The sequence below is a fragment of the Rhinopithecus roxellana genome, chromosome 11 (assembly GCF_007565055.1).
Source record: "Rhinopithecus roxellana isolate Shanxi Qingling chromosome 11, ASM756505v1, whole genome shotgun sequence".
Lineage (NCBI taxonomy): Eukaryota > Metazoa > Chordata > Mammalia > Primates > Cercopithecidae > Rhinopithecus > Rhinopithecus roxellana.
Window position 1 is genome coordinate 83502418 of NC_044559.1, and position 16013 is coordinate 83518430.

General features: G+C 44.2%; 1 protein-coding gene across 2 annotated transcripts in view; it reads right to left on the bottom strand.

Annotated features, from left to right (window-relative positions):
- ITIH5 (inter-alpha-trypsin inhibitor heavy chain 5) overlaps positions 1-15807 on the bottom strand; it is a 102988-nt gene extending 87181 nt beyond the window's left edge. For both annotated transcript variants that reach the window (XM_010389373.2, XM_010389374.2), the window contains exons 1-2: positions 15618-15807; positions 4321-4365 (exon numbers count right to left, since the gene is read on the bottom strand). In XM_010389373.2, the coding sequence (XP_010387675.2) occupies positions 4321-4365; positions 15618-15707 (135 nt within the window). In that variant the 5' untranslated portion in view covers positions 15708-15807. The remainder of the gene's footprint in view (positions 1-4320; positions 4366-15617) is intronic.
- Between the last annotated feature and the right edge of the window lie 206 nt (positions 15808-16013).

Below are 16013 nucleotides of genomic sequence, written 5' to 3' on the forward strand. Positions count from 1 at the left end.
CAACTAGGGACCATCCCTACAGCCAATCCTAAACCTCCTCAGCCTACCTACTACCCACCTTGCCCGTTTCTTCCCATGAAAACCCCAACGTAGGCTCTGAGACACACACTTTCCTCTGCACCTTCTGCTTCTGGCCCACCCTGGCGCCTCCCCATGTGTCCTGGCATGGTATGCTGCCGCCCCTGCCTCCAGGGATCTGTGAGTATGAAATTCCTCCTTCACGCCAGTCATTTCTGTGTCTGTGTATCTTACCACACTCGATAGAAACAAACCCTGAGCTCAAACTGTAGAACACCAGCTGCAAAGCAGACACCAAGACAGACCCTGCAGTCAGGAGGTTAAATGATGGCAGAGAATCATCTTCAGAAACCCAGGCCAGGATCCGTTCAGCACCGTGGAAACTCATACACAAAGATCCCCCTGCTGTCCAAAGAGTAAATATTTTGTGTGTATGCGATGCCAGGGAGCTTCATAAAAAGGGTATCTAATTAATTCAGAATAAAATCAAACAAATTCCTGCGGTCCTGGCAATGTCACGGGAGTACCAGCTGTTGCCATCCACATTCTATTCATTAATTCAAGCACAGAATACTCAGAGAATGACAACTGGAGGGAGATGGCAAGAATGCAGGCTAGAAGGAGACTCATAGGATGAACTGAGCTCCAGAGGCAAGCAGGAGGAGCATCACGCAGGGTCACACACGTCCTTGGAGCTTATCCCACGGGTGACGTGGAGTCGCTGGAGACATGCACGCAAGAGAGCGATGCGCCAGGTCTACCACTGGAAAGATCATTCTAGTACCGACTGGATGGTCAATAAGTTTCATGTTAAAAATTTATGATACTTGTAAAAGTAAGACTTTCAAAATTCTAAGAAATTTCTAAGAAAAACCTAAGAGGTTGTATAAATGGTCTAAGCCAAGGAGTTAAGAAAATCTTTGTACACTTAGAGGCTAAATGTGCAAAGCCTCTTTTTCCTTTCCTTTGAAAGGAAAACATAAACTGCTTATTACTTAGGAACTGAGCACTTTTACGTGGCAAACATACCAGAAAGCAAGTTAATAAATGACAGATTTAGAGAGGAAATCCTCCAGTTTAGAAGACAGAAAGATTTAGAGAGGAAATCTTCCAGTTTAGAAGACAGAATGTATCTATAACATACAAAGGTCTCTGATAAATTGACAATGAGGTAGATAAAAAAACACAATAGAAACATGGGCAAAGGACCTGAAAAAAAAAAAAAAAAGCAATTCACAAAACAACTCTGAATGGCTAACAAGTACAATTTAACATGTCCAAATCCTTGTTGTGGAGAATGGTTTGAGCAATAAAAGAAAAAAATTCCAAATTCGTACATAGTCAGGGAAAGGCAAGTTAAAGGAACAATGAGATATCACTTCCTAAGTAAGAGACTGACAAATTAAAAAGAGTAATTATACCGGCCGGGCGCCGTGGCTCACGCCTGTAATCCCAGCACTTTGGGAGGCTGAGGCGGGTGGATCACGAGGTCAAGAGATCGAGACCATCCTGGCTAACACAGTGAAACCCCATCTCTACTAAAAACACAAAAAATTAGCCGGGCGTGGTGGTGGGCACTTGTAGTCCCAACTACTCAGGAGGCTGAAGCAGGAGAATGGCATGAATCCGGGAGGCGGAGCTTGCAGTGAGCCGAGATCGCACCACTGCACTCCAGCCTGGGTGGCAGAGCAAGACTCCATCTCAAAAAAAAAAAGAGTAATTATATCAATTGCTTGCAGAAATGTGTGTATTCATCATTGCTGATAGATATGGTATGAATACAGATAGTGTTAAGAGAAATTGTATTCAAAAATTAATCTGACATCTATCAAAAAAGAAAAAAACAGGTTGTTTTTGAGACAGAGTCTTGCTCTGTTGCCCAAGCTGGAGTGCAGTGGCGCAATCTCAACTCACTGCAACCTACGCCTCCCAGGTTCAAGCAATCCTCCTGCCTCAGCCTCCCGCGTATCTGAGATTACAGGCATGCGCTACCACATTTGGCACATTTGGGTATTTTTTAGTAGAGACGGGGTTTCACCATGTTAGCCAGGCTGGTACCGAACTCCAGACCTCAGGTGATTCACCCTCCTTGGCCTCCCAAACTGCTGAGATTACAGGCGTGAGCCACTGAGCCCGGTAAAATTTAAAATGTATATGCACTTTGAATCAGTAATCCTCCTATTGAAAATAAAAGTCATACAATTAAAAGTACCCACATAAAAGAAGAAATGAAAGTGTTTTTTGAAGCATTGTATACAGGGTGAAAAAACCTGGAAATAAATTGAGAGTTCATCAATAGCAGAATGTTTAGTAAATTATAAAATATATAAATATAAATAGAGATTTAAATACATACAACTGAGAGGCCCATTTGGTGTATTAGTTAAGAGCATGGACTCAGACACTGAACTGCACTCAGATCCTGGCTCTACCACCTCTTCCCAGCTGTGTCATCTTGGGAAAGTTACTCACTCTCTCTGACTCTGTTTTCTCACCTGTAAAATGCCTCAAGTACTTGTTATAAGAGTAATTGAGGGGCGGGCACAGTGGCTCACGCCTGTAATCCCAGCACTTTGGGAGGCCAAGGCGGGGGGATCATCTGAGGTCAGGAGTTCAAGACCAACCTGGCCAACATGGTGAAACCCCGTCTCTACTAAAAATACAAAAATTAGCCAAGTGTGGTGGCGCATGCCTGTAATCCCAGCTACTCGGGAGACTGAGGCAGGAGGATCTCTTGAACCCGGGAGGCAGAGGTTGCAGTGAGCCGAGATCACGCCACTGCACTCCAGCCTGGGCGACAAGAGTGAGACTCCGTAAGCATTCAGTCGACATGAGCTGTCACATGCACCCATGGTTTTAGAGCAATGATCAGAGGTTTCCCGTGTGCAAATGTACCTCGGGTTCCCCTGCTGCATTCTGTTTCTCAGTGGTACTTGTCATCGTCTCAATTATCAGTATGCTTACAATTTACATGTATGTACATATTGCTGGGAGGCTATTCTCCATGAATCTCTGGTGTTTCCGCACAATTTGCAAACAGAGACTCTAGCTGCCTTTGCTGGAAACTACCTTTACATTACAAACATATAGTGAACAGCCTCAGAAGACAGGCTCCCCCTTCAGGGAAGAAGACAGATTGGCTTAATGTGCAGAATAGTACAGAAAATATCTCCCTTGAGGAGCAAAGCCCAGACAGGCTTAGTGCTCATTATTAAAGAGTCAAGTTCCCTAAGTTAAGGGCTCCTTTCACACAATGCAAACCCACTGCATGGCAGGTGTCATCTGGCCATCTCCATCACCTTCTGGGAACTGGGCTGGGGGAATGGCACACATGCTTTGACTACTGCTATTACTGTGAGTAATAAATTGCCCTTTGTCTCTGACCCAGGAGTCTCCTGTTTTCTGCTAGCATCCATGAAATGGTAACAAACTAGCTTATTAGCTTGTAAGTAGCTTTAATCTCAGCCCCTTAACAATTCTTGACATGTTTATGTACATATATGATTGTCTAGGATTATGTGAACATGGAGAACATGTGAAAGAAGGAATACTAGGCTAATGAATTTGGGGTAACAGGAGGCAAGATTGGGAGGATCAGAAGAAGGAAAGGAGATAAGAAAGCCAAACAAAAAATTTTTTTTTGAAATCCAAAATCTCAATCCAAACAAAGATGGTCATGATCGTGATATTGGTAATGACAAGAAATCTGAATTCACTCAAACACCAGCCAGGTGCAGAGAGAGCTAGGATAAATGCCTCAGCAGAGTCTAAAGGCATGTCTCTACATTTTGATATTTCGCTCCACGCACAGTAGTAAGGAAGAACTGAGGTCGTTTCAAATAAGCTCTTAGAGTTACTGACCATTTGCCCAAGTCCCAATCTCTTAGCCTCCAGCATGCATTGAGAGCCTGTCCAACTTTCATCACGTGATGCTTTAGCCTACAAATGTGAATTCTTTGGTTGCTTTAGTTGTTTACTTCGCAACAAAGCTCTTACTTCCTGGGTAAGGATGTCAGAAAAATAAATAAAAGTTATATTTAGGCTTTAAAAAAAATAAGCCTGCAAAGACCTTTGTGTTTATAGTCCTACCAAAATAATCAGGTCTCCTTCCAGAAAAAAGAAAAACAAAAATCCACTTAAAGAAAGCCTTATAGAAGACTCAGCTATGCTGCTTCATCTCAGAATTTTTCTACAAGCAACTTTATATGTTTTGGAGGATCTGCAGGCAAAGTGGATACCTGGTTCAAAATAAATAGAAGAATGAGGGAATGGACTTTCAAGATGCACCATGAATATACCTACCAGCCTCTGCAACAGTCTGACTTGCCTCGGGACCCTGAGTCCATCCTGTAAAAAAGAAGAGACTGTTAAAAAGGTGATCTAAAAAAAAGAGAAGAGACATGAAATATGATTGTGAGGTCATTCTTACATGAGTTATACAAGGGGGTTAAACCCTATTCAGATTCACCAAAAGCCCTATCTGTCCTGAAAAGCAGTTTTGACTTTTTATCAGGGAGTTTGTTTCCAGACCAGAATTAGAATTCAGCCCTGTCAGATCTGGTTGACTCTTAACCCATAACGTCATTGTACCTCGTCACCTCATTCTTCTATCTGTAAGAGGAGATGGATGAAATGACAGGAACAAAAAGATAGAGTATTTGTATTCTGCTTCATTTTATTTAGGGCTTCAAGTTAAACTCTTTGCTACTGTGTCTATTACAATAAGTACAGGTATTCAGTCTTAATTCCAATGGGCTCACTATTCAACTTAAAACTCCAGGAAACTCTGCAAGCAAAACTGAACTTAGCTTGAATTTTCTTCATTGTGTCTTTTCTGGATGATTTCTTATATTCTTCCGCATGCAGGGGAGGGATGTGGGAAAGTGATAAAAATCATCTTTTTTTTTTTTTTTTTTTTTGACATGGCCCCGCTCTACAGCTCAAGTTGGAGTACAGTGATGCGATCATAGCTCACTGCAGCCCCAACCTCCCTGGCTCAAGCCATCCCCCGACTCCAAGCAGCTGGGACTACAGGCATGAGTCACCACGTTAGGCTCACTTTTGTATTTTTTGTAGAGACAGGGTCTCGCTATGTTGCCCAGGCTGGTCTCAAACTCCTGGGTTCAAGCAAACTTCTCACCTCAGCCTCTCAAAGTGCTGAGATTATAGGCATGAGCCACTGTGCCCAGCCAAAAATTATATTTTAAAAAACTCATTAATAATTAATTAACTAGCCCCTCTGGACTAATTTAAAGGTCTTAGCTGGTTATATGGACATCACTCATGGCAAATCTCATTAACTAATAGAAGTGTAAACTATTATTGCTGGGAGTAATAAGTTTTCCTTCCTTTCTGGAGGGCAGTTTTACAATGTAGATCAAAAACGTAAGAAACATGCCTAGACTTCATGTCTATGTTTTTTGTTTGTTTTTTGAGACAGAGTCTCCCTCTGTTGCCCAGGCTGGAGTGCTGTGGCACAGTCTCGGCTCACTGCAACCTCCGCCTCCCAGGTTCAAGCAATTCTCCTGTCTCAGCCTCCCATATAGCTGGGATTACAGGTGTCTGCCACCATGCCCCACTAATTTTTTGTATTTTTAGTAGCGATGGGGTTTCACCATGTTGGCCAGGCTGGTCTCGAACTCTTGACCTCGTGATTCGCCTGCCTCGGCCTCCCAAAGTGCTGGGATTACAGGTGTGAGCCACTGTGCCTGGCTGGGTTTATTTTTGTTTTTTTGTTTTTTTTTTCCTTTTTTGAGACAGAGTCTTGCTCTGTTGCCCAGACTGGAGTGCAGTGACACCATCTTGGCTCACTGCAATCTCCGCCTCCCAGGTTCAAGCAATTCCCCTGCCTTAGCCTCCTGAGTAGCTGGACCACAGATGCGCACCACCACGCCTGGTTAATTTTATTTTTGTATTTTAGTAGAGACGGAGTGTCACCATGTTGGCCAGGATGGTCTGGATTTCCTGACCTCATGATCCACCCGCCTCTGCCTCCCAAAGTGCTGGAATTACAGGCATGAGCCACCGTGCCCGGCCAAGTTTAACTTTTTACGATACTGCCAAACTGTCTTCCAAAGTGGCTGTAACATTTTGCATTCCCACCAGTATGCAATCTTCTAATTTATAAATTCTACTTACATAATAGCATCATAAGGGAGGAAAATACTGATAGAAAAAAAAAAAATGAACACAAAAGAAAATTCTTGGCAACTTCTAAAACAATTGCTCATAATTACAAATAGCCTAAAATGCCCTGAAAATGTGGTTCAGTTAAGTAGACTATGATACATTGATTAATTACCACACAGCTACTGAAAATAAGGAACTGCACCTATATTTACTAACATGAATCAACATTCACTTTACTGGACTTCAATGTTGTTCTCCAAATATCTTCCTAGCTCTCTGCCAGAGGGATTAGTCGTTATGGCTAGATAGGGTCATGTGACTAGTTCTGGCCAATAAGTTATGAATGTAAGTAACTTTAGTCCCTTCTGAGCCAAGCATTAAGTTAATGTTCAGTGTTCCAGAGCTGCCTTTTCTTCAGCACAGTAATTAGTAATGTTTGGGGTAATGGCTGCTCCATGAAGCCCAAGTTCACAGTGACCAACAGGTGCAGAGCTGCCCCATTGCTGACCCAAGATGGACAAGGTGTATAAGCAAGACATAGAGTTTGTTATTTAAGACACTGAGAATTGGGGATTGTTGGGCACCACAGCATAACCTAGTCTATCCTGAGAGATATGTTCCTGACACAATTTCAAGTGACGAAATCAGGTAACAAAACACTATATGTAACACGATCCCATTTTTGTGAGTGTAAGTGTTTTTATGCATAGAATGTGCATCAAAGTACTAATCAATGGCTGTTACTTTGACTGACATCTTGTTCTTTAAACTTTTCTGTATTACCTCAAGTCTTAACAAAATGCAGATACTTCCATCTTGAAGACTAAAAGTATAAGAGAAACTCTTTTAACCTCATTCCCTGATTTATCTCCCCACCCAAAAATATACATACATTGTAAGTTGCCATTCTAAGCCACTGTAGAGTCTACTCTTCAATAAACATGGGATGGAGAAAAATAGTACAGGATTTAGGCTGACATCCACCCTGACTCCAAGTAAGAACCTATCGATGAAAGAGTCAAACTCTGTAAAATATTTGAAGAGATTTTTTCTGATCCAAATAGCAGTGACCACAGCCCATGACACAGCCCTCAGAAGATCCCGAGAAAAATGCCCAAGCTGTCGGGGTGGAGCTGCTTGGTTTTATACATTTTAGAGAGACATGAGACATCAATCAAATACATGTAAGATATACATTGGTTCTGTCCAGAAAGGCGGGACATCTTGAAGGTGGTGGGGGCTTCCAGGTTATACTTAGATGTAAAAGTTTTCTGATTGGCAATTGGTTGGAAGAGTTATTATCAACAGAAAGGAATCTCTGGGTTATAATAAGAGGTTGTGAAGATCAAAATTTTATCAGGCAGATGAAGCCCCCAGGTAGCAGGCTTCAGGGAGAGTCGACTGTGAATGTTTCTTATCAGACTAAAGGTCTGTGTTGATGTTCATGCTGGAGGGGTACGAGGAGGCATGTGGAACCCCCACTTCCCGGACCCCCACTTCCCATGATGGTCTGAACTAGTCTTTCAGGTTAAACTTAGAGGGCCCTGGCCTAGAGGAGGAAATCCATCCAGATGGTTGTCGGGCCTTCAAATTTTATTCTTGGTTTACAAACCAAACACTTCCTAGGAGTATATTGATTTTGGAATTCTAAAACGAGGTGAGGCTGGGCACGGTGGCTCACGCCTGTAATCCCAGCACTCTGGGAGGCTGAGGCGAGTGGATCACCTGAAGTCAGGAGTTCAAAACGAACCTGGCCAACATGGCAAAACCCCATCTCTGCTTTAAAAAGACAAAAATTAGCTGGGCGTGGTGGTGCACGCCTGTAGTCCCAGCTACTCAGGAGGCTGAGGCAGGAGAATCGTTTGAACCCGGGAGGTGGAGGTTGCAGTGAGCCGAGATCATGCCACTGCACTCCAGCCTGGGCAACAATGTGTGAGAGTCCATTTCAAAAAAAAATAAAAAGTAAAAGTAAATTAATTAATAAAATAAAATAAAATGAGGTGAGATGTACAAGAGACTGTGAAAGGAAGGCCATAATAGGGACCCTGGGCAAGTTCTTTATCAGTCCTGTAGGATCGTCTCTGGCCCTTCCCTCCCTAAATTATAGAATAGCCTGGGGACCACTTAAAATAACCATGGTCAGAAGGAAAGCCCAGCCCCTCTCAGGTATTAAGTTCCCTGATTGATCTAAAGTATTTTCTTTGAAGTTTTCTCTTTTGTAAAATAAGTTTTCCAAGAAAATAAGCATGCTTCAAGGAGAACAAGAGAAGTTGGTTTTTCATTTTTGAGATGACTATCTCATGTCCCAGGGTATCACTACGGCCACACTTCAGTCCAAGTTTCAACTCAGCTTGACCCAGAATCAAAACTTCCCAGTACACATATGTTGCTGGTGCAGGCTAGGATTGGAAGTGCAAATGACATTAATATCATCATTGTTTTCAGTTAAGAATTCCTGATCCTTTTTATTGTTTGAGTGTTTTCCCGGTGCCTTTTGAGAAACTAGGGGTGGAGTCTGGATACAGAAAAGTAACTGACTCTCAGCTTCAGGGCAAAACTACCGTAAATAATCATCTTAGAGCTTCCACTGACTTCCTGGAGGCCCCAAATCACGGACTTAAGACATGGTGCTACCCAGCTGTGGTTATTTCTCCAGCATCAGAACAGAAGATATCCAGACTACAGCATTTATTAAGAAAAACGTAAGCCACCATCTCTGCCATTAGGGCAGAGATTTCTAATTTTCAAAAATATATATACTCACAAAAGCACCATAGACGAAGTGAGTTTTATAAGTTACAAAAGAAATAGATGAAAGAAGAGATCACTATGCTCTTGAGTGACCATGGAAGGATTTATGAAGGAGATAGGGCTAGAGCTTAGCTGTGGAGATGTGTCTTGGAGTGGGATGAAAGGGAAGAAGAACGTTAAAGAGAATCAGATTCAACACAGGAACAATCCTCAGAAAATCAGCTTCATAGACCTGCACCTGCCTCTACCACAAATGGACCCAGCAACATTACCACCAGGAAACAGAAGGTGAGGTAAAGGCTTCCTTAGCACAAGCATGTGGCAGTAACATCAACAGAGCTGTGGAGGGTGGAATCTCCAAACCTACCCCATTATCAATTAGTGCAACTATAGGTGGAAAAAAAAACCTGCCAGTGCTGCTTAAGTGTTTATAATTTGACTGATAGAAGTTCTGTTCTTTGTCCCAGAATCCATCAGAGCATCAGATCATGACTGAGGGAGGAAGAGAGATAGGTACTTGAGTCATCTCAAGAGTCCATCCACGGGAAAGAATGGGAGGCAGGAGGAGAGAAACAAAACCTAATTCTTGAGTATAGACACTCCACCTTTGGTATGGATGCTTTAATGACCCAGCTGACTTAAAGAGAGATGTAAAGGCAAGGTTCACATCATCCACTCTTCCTTTTGAGCTGTGACATTGTATCTGTGAGTCTAGGTCCAATAACACAGGCGTCCCCGGGGCGTGGACAGGTGCTGGTTGGTGGCCTGTTAGGAATCGGCCACAGAGCAGGTGAGCAGTGGGTGAGCCCGCATTTCCCCTGAGCTCTGCCTCCTAATGCTTCAGGCACTAAATTCTCATAGGAGGCAAACCCTAATGTGAACTGTGTACACAAGGGATCTAGGTTGCGTGCTCCTTATGAGATTCTTACTAATGCCTGATGATTTTAGGTGGAACAATTTCATCCTAAAACCATCCCTCCCAACCCCAGTCCATGGAAAACTTGTTTTCCACGAAACCAGTCCCTGGTGCTAAAAAGGTTGGGGACTGCTGCCGTAGCGGATTCAAGAGCCATTACACTGAGGCCAGCTTCAGCCAAACACCTTCAACTGACTGAAGTCATGAGTTCCTAGAGGGGTCTGTGTGAGGAATTTATCCACCACCTGGCCCCATTCTTCTGAGGACATTCTGAAATGCTGAAACCAAACCGAGAAACTGAAGAGCCAATTACCTTAGAGATCTGCTACAGGACCTGGAACAGAACCAAGGGCTAGATGTTGGAAAGTCACTGAGATGCCATTTATCGTGTGGGCTGAGAACAGTCAGTCTGAGAATATTCCCGTTTGGGTAATTCTATATCACTCACCCAAAATTTTTCTTCCTTGAAAGTAATGTTGCTGTCAGTTGTTTAGCTATTAACCATTTGCAATTTGGGGTGCCTATCACCTTGGTAATGGAAGAAGAAACTTGATATTCCAGCTAAAATTCCAATTTCCAGGAAGATTTTTTTTTAAGTAGTTTTGAGAGAGTTTCAACTCACACCACCCAGGCTGGAGTGCAGTGGTGTGATCATGGCTCACTGCAGCCTTGACTACCCGGGCTCAGGTGATCCTCCCACCTCAGCCTCCCAAGTACCTGGGATGACAGGTGCATGCCACCATGTTTTTGTATTTTTAGTAGACGTGGGGTTTCAACCATGTAATCCAGGCTGGTCTTGAACTCCTGGGCTCAAGCCATCTGCCCACCTCAACCTCCCAAACTGCTGGAATTACAGGTGTGAACCACTGTGCCCGACCGATTAAAATTTTTTAAAAGCAACTGCCATTAGACAAGTCACCCTGTTTGTTTTCTTTACCTATAAAATATCAGGAGCCGGGCATGGTGGCTCATGCCTGTAACCCCAGCACTTTGGGAGGTCAAGGCAGGCTGATCATCTGAGATCAGGAGTTCGAGACCAGCCTGGCCAACATGGTAAAACCCCATCTCTACAAAAATATAAAACTTATCCAGGCGTGGTGGTGCATGCCTGGAGTCCCAGCTACTTGGGAGGCTGAGGCAGGAGAATCACTTGAACCCAGGAGGCAGGGGTTGCAGTGAGCCAAGATCACACCACTGCACTCCAGCCCAGGCAACAAAGTGAGACTGTCTAAAAAAAAAAAAAAAAAAAAAAAAAAGAGGCCAGGCGCGGTGGCTCACGCCTGTAATCCCAGCACTTTGGGAGGCCGAGGCGGGCGAATCAGGAGGTCAGGAGATCAAGACCATCCTGGTGAACACAGTGAAACCCCGTCTCTACTAAAAATACAAAAAAATTAGCCGGGCGTGGTGGCAGGTGCCTGTAGTCCCAGCTTCTAGGGAAGCTGAGGCAGGAGAATGGCGTGAACCCGGGAGGCCGCGGAGCTTGCAGTGAGCAGAGATTGCGCCACCGCACTCCAGCCTGGGCAACAGAGTGAGACTCCGTCTCAAAAAAAAAAAAAAAAAAAAGAGAGAGAGAGAGAGAAGAAAAATCAGGGAACTGGATGTTGCTTGTGGGAAAATAGTGAGTCATTCGGAACCCTCCTCCTAAAAAAAAACTTCAGGTCTTCATCCTCTGGCCCCCATCTTCCTAAATCGACCTACTCTACTGTTCCTCACATCCAGAAACACCCGGCTGGCATTCCCAGCAGCCACCCTGAGGACATGATAAGCGAGATCTCCTTATATTTGAGCATCCAAGGACTGGGGAAAGTGCTAGTTACGAACACCAAGTCACACACAGCTCATCACCCAGTTCTCAGGACTTCCCCACCCTTCCTTTCCACCCTCAAGAAATGGCAAATGGCTGCTTTGGGAGTGACCAAATCTCTGGAATTTCTCCCACAGCATACTCCTTCCGCACTCTGCCCTATAAACTCATTTCAACAATCCAGCCCTGCACATAAGGGAGGCATTATTGAGTGGCCTGAAGCTTACAAAATCTTTCACTGGCTTTGTTTTTTAAAGAGTTAAAAAAAAATAGCTGTCTTGATTTTTGTTGCTTTTTTTCCCCCCCAAAAAATGCAAAGATTTGCTTCCGAGTGAGAATTTATAAGAAATTAAAAATCTGGAAATGTCCAATTCAGGGAATGAGAAATGTATCACCACAATAGATGTTTGAATTACAACTAGCATGTTTTGCACCTCACCGGTGTGCCATGGGTGATTTAAATACAAATCACATTTAAACAAGTTCAACTAAATTATAAAAGTGAACGTGGCTTGTTCTTTGAAGGATTTGCTGAGAGCACCAGCTTTGGTGTTCGGCACACCTGCACTCCAATCCAGAAGTGTGTTATTTTTATAAAAATGTAATTATTATTTAGACGCTAATAAAACATAAGCTCCAGGACCCCTCACTTGTGCAAGCCTCTAAAAATGAGTGGTATTTGTGGTGCCTGTCAGATTGTCAAAATGTGTAATTTGTGGTGCTTTCTTTATCATTCTAAATAAATGGTCCTTTAAGCACCTAATTTTGTAGTCATAATTTGATACTTTTTTCCTTCAAGACGGCCCTGCAGATTGTGTACTTTACCCTTTTCCCAAAGCCTAGATCCACCCCTGCCTATGCAGTAGGAATTATTAACAATTCTGTCTTGCAGATGATGAAACTGAGGCCCAGAGAGGTTAAGTGACTTGCCCAGGTACACACAGCCTGTAAGTGATGACACCCAGATTAGAACCCAAGCAGTCTGGCACCACATGGAGTACTCAACCAGAATACATTATCGCCTCTTATTATTTTCACATAAAGCTCCTAGCAAGCTCCCTGAGACACTGGGACATTACAGATACTCAATAAGTGGTAGCTTTTGCTATTTTGTCAATCTAAAGCTGCTTTGATAATAATGGGAATATAACTATCTTTATTTAAAGACACCATATAAATGTCAGCTAACAAAACAGATAACTCTGTAGCAGACAATGTTTATACAAGGGACTTTCTTTTAAATACTAATTTCCCAAAATATCCTTTAAAAATACTACGGTTCAAAGTGTGCGGCTGGGCACAATGGTTTATGTCTGTCATTCCAGCACTTTGAGAGGCCACGGCAAGCAGATCACTTGAGCTCAGGAGTTTGAGACCAGCCTGGTCAACGTCTCATGATGAAACCCCGTCTCTATTAAAAATACAAAAGTTAGCCAGGCGTGGTGGAGTGCACCTGTAATCCCATCTGCTTGGGAGGTCGAGGCATGAGAATCACTTGAATCCGGGAGCCAAAGGTTGCAGAAAGCAGAGAGCCCACCACTGCTCTCCAGCCTGGGTGACACAGCGAGATTCTGTCTCAAAAAAAAAAAAAAAAAAAAAAAAAAAAAGTGTGGTCCATGGACCACCTGCTTCAGAATCATTTGCGCCCCATCCCAAACCTAATGGATCTAAACCAGTGGAAGTGGAACTCAGGAAGCTGAGTTTAATGAACACCCCAAATGACTTTTTCCACCGGAAGGGTGAAAACCATTGCTTTTAGGAGTCATTCCACTACGGCTGACTAAGTGCCCATTGTCTACAGATGGGGTGGAGGGTGAGAGGTGAAGGAACTTGAATCTAAGGTGTTACTGGTATATTTCCAATTACAGGTGAATGACAAATAACTGCAATGCAAGTTAATAGTCATATTCAGCTATATTAAAATTTGCATAAGATTTGCATAGACTTACATTTTTAAAATTAAGTTTACATACAATTTTTAAGACCATAATGATTGAGAATAGAGTGTTCATTACATTCTCAGGTTCTGTTCTAAGATGTAAGTATATAATTGTTTCACCTTTCAAAATCCTAACTAAGTTATTGCATCGTCCCCATACAGACATAGAGGCTCGCAAATGTTAAGTGACTCTTCAGTAAGTGCAGACCCAAGATTTGAACCCAGAAATCTGGTGCCAAAGCCCATGCCCTCAAACCCTATATCACAAAAACTAAATATAAAAAAGAATGGATTAGGGATAAAAGGTAAAATTGCAAGTCCATAAAATTTTATACCTTGGATTTTTTTTCCTGATTTAGTCATTTTCAAGATAAATAGATATTGTGCTGGGTTGAAGACAGCATGAAATCACTAAAATAAGTCCAAGCCATGTTTTTCTATGACGGAAAGCCCAGAGACTGTGAAGCCTACTTGAGCCTGTAGATGTTAGAGTTTAAACAGTCTTCCTAGTTTAGACACAGAATCTTTGTTTCAGTCCATCCCACACTCTCCTGTCTCCACACCCCCAAAAAAGTTTCAAGATCTTTAGCCTAAATTCCTTCACTCAGCACTTCAGCAGCAGGAGTCTAAGACCACGGCCAGCATTAAGTGCTAACAACGTTTTAAGCACTGGGGTGTCATAATTCATTCAGTCCTCACAACCCTATCATTTCTCCACATTTCACAGAAGAGGAATGTAAGGCCGAAAGGACATTGCCCAGGGTCCCAGAGCTGATAAGTGACAGGATCAAGAATCAAGTGGTCGCAGACATCCTGGCACCAAGCCCATGCCTTCAGCCATCTACTAAAACATCCCTCAGTTACTGAGTACCCACTGTATACCAGGTGCTTAACACAAACTAGCTGAGTCCTTGCAAGTTTGCTCAAAAAGAGCTGCATTCCCTGCCCTGACCAACAAGGACATGAAGGCTCTGAGAGATTAAAGGTCTTGCCCAGAACACACAACTAAGTAGAGCCCAGCCTGTCTCTTTGCATCCAAAGCCTGCACTTTTCCAACACCACTACGATGCCTCCTGGGATTTTCATTAGCTATTCCCTCCCTAGAGGGAAGCATCATTACTACCACTTTACTGTTAAGCACATTCACAAGACAGAGAGCATGAAGATCACTATCTTCATGTTTAGGCAGTTGGTCTTCAAAACTGCTCTTCAAAACAGGGCCTGGAAAAGGGAGAAAAGGTCCGCCTACTTGTATCTTCCTCCCACCCTGCAGGAACACGCTGGAAGCTAAACGGCTTAAATATCTAAATGGCATGCGTGTGAACAGCACTTCTACTTTATGACAGGGTCATGTTGCGCATTAGATCTCAATGCTATTTGTGTGAACCCGTTTCATACTTTTCAAAGACAAATTGCCTGTCTAGTCATCATTTTATTGACATTTCATATTTGCAGGTTTTATTCGCCTGTAAGGTTAAGACATTTAAAACACAAATCCTGACAAACGCACAGACCAGCAACTCAAAGAACTCAGACGCTTTGGTTCTCGGTGCTGGCCACCTTTAAATGCTAAACCACCGGTAGTCACTAAATGGGAAAGTCGTGTTCTCCCCGTCTTCAGATGGGAAAAGCTGAGGCTTCCAGGAGTCTAGAACTCCTCTCAGATTGCCTTTCTCCCTGGATCAACCAGGAATGATGATAACAGCAGACTGCCCCCCACGCGTGGTAAGGAAAAAAACTTGTAATTATAATAACTTTTGGAGCTGCCTCAGAAATTAACAACGACGAACAGAAATCTGCACAATGAACAGGAGCCAAGAAGAAAAACGCGGCTCCGCATGACAAGTCCCGGGCACAGTTCTGCAGGAAGCCTCAGGCCAGATCAGGCACCGCGGCTCACACAGAGGTGACCCACAAGTGACCCACAGAGGGGGACCCCTGGGCCTTTGGTGGGGGCCTGGGCTACGGCCGAAGGGGGCCCGGGCAGAAGCCCCGAGGCCGGGGCGGCGGAGGGAAGGGGCGGCCGCGCCCGGGCCCCGGCTCCCAGCGGCTCCACTTACTTGCTCCGTTGAGTGGCCCCAGCTCTGCGCCTCTTCCTGCGACCCCACACTCAGGGACACCCCCAGGCACAGCCCCAGCAGCAGGAGCATGGCGGGGCGAGGGCGCGGGACTCTCGGGGACCCGGCGGGACGCGCTTTGCAGCGCCCAGGGCTCCTGCCACTGCGGGACGCGCTCAGGGCCGCCCACCCCGCGGTCCCCTCCTGGACCCCGCCTACCCCGGTCCCAGTCCGGACCCCGCCCACCCCGCAGTCCCCTCCTGGACTCAACTCTCCCACCCCCAGCCCAGACCCCACTCCCCGCCCCTCTAATCCGGGCCCCGCCTTCTCCTCGCCCATTCCCAATCCAGGCCCCTCATTTCCCGCCCGCTGACCAGACCCTGCCTCCCTGGACCCCCA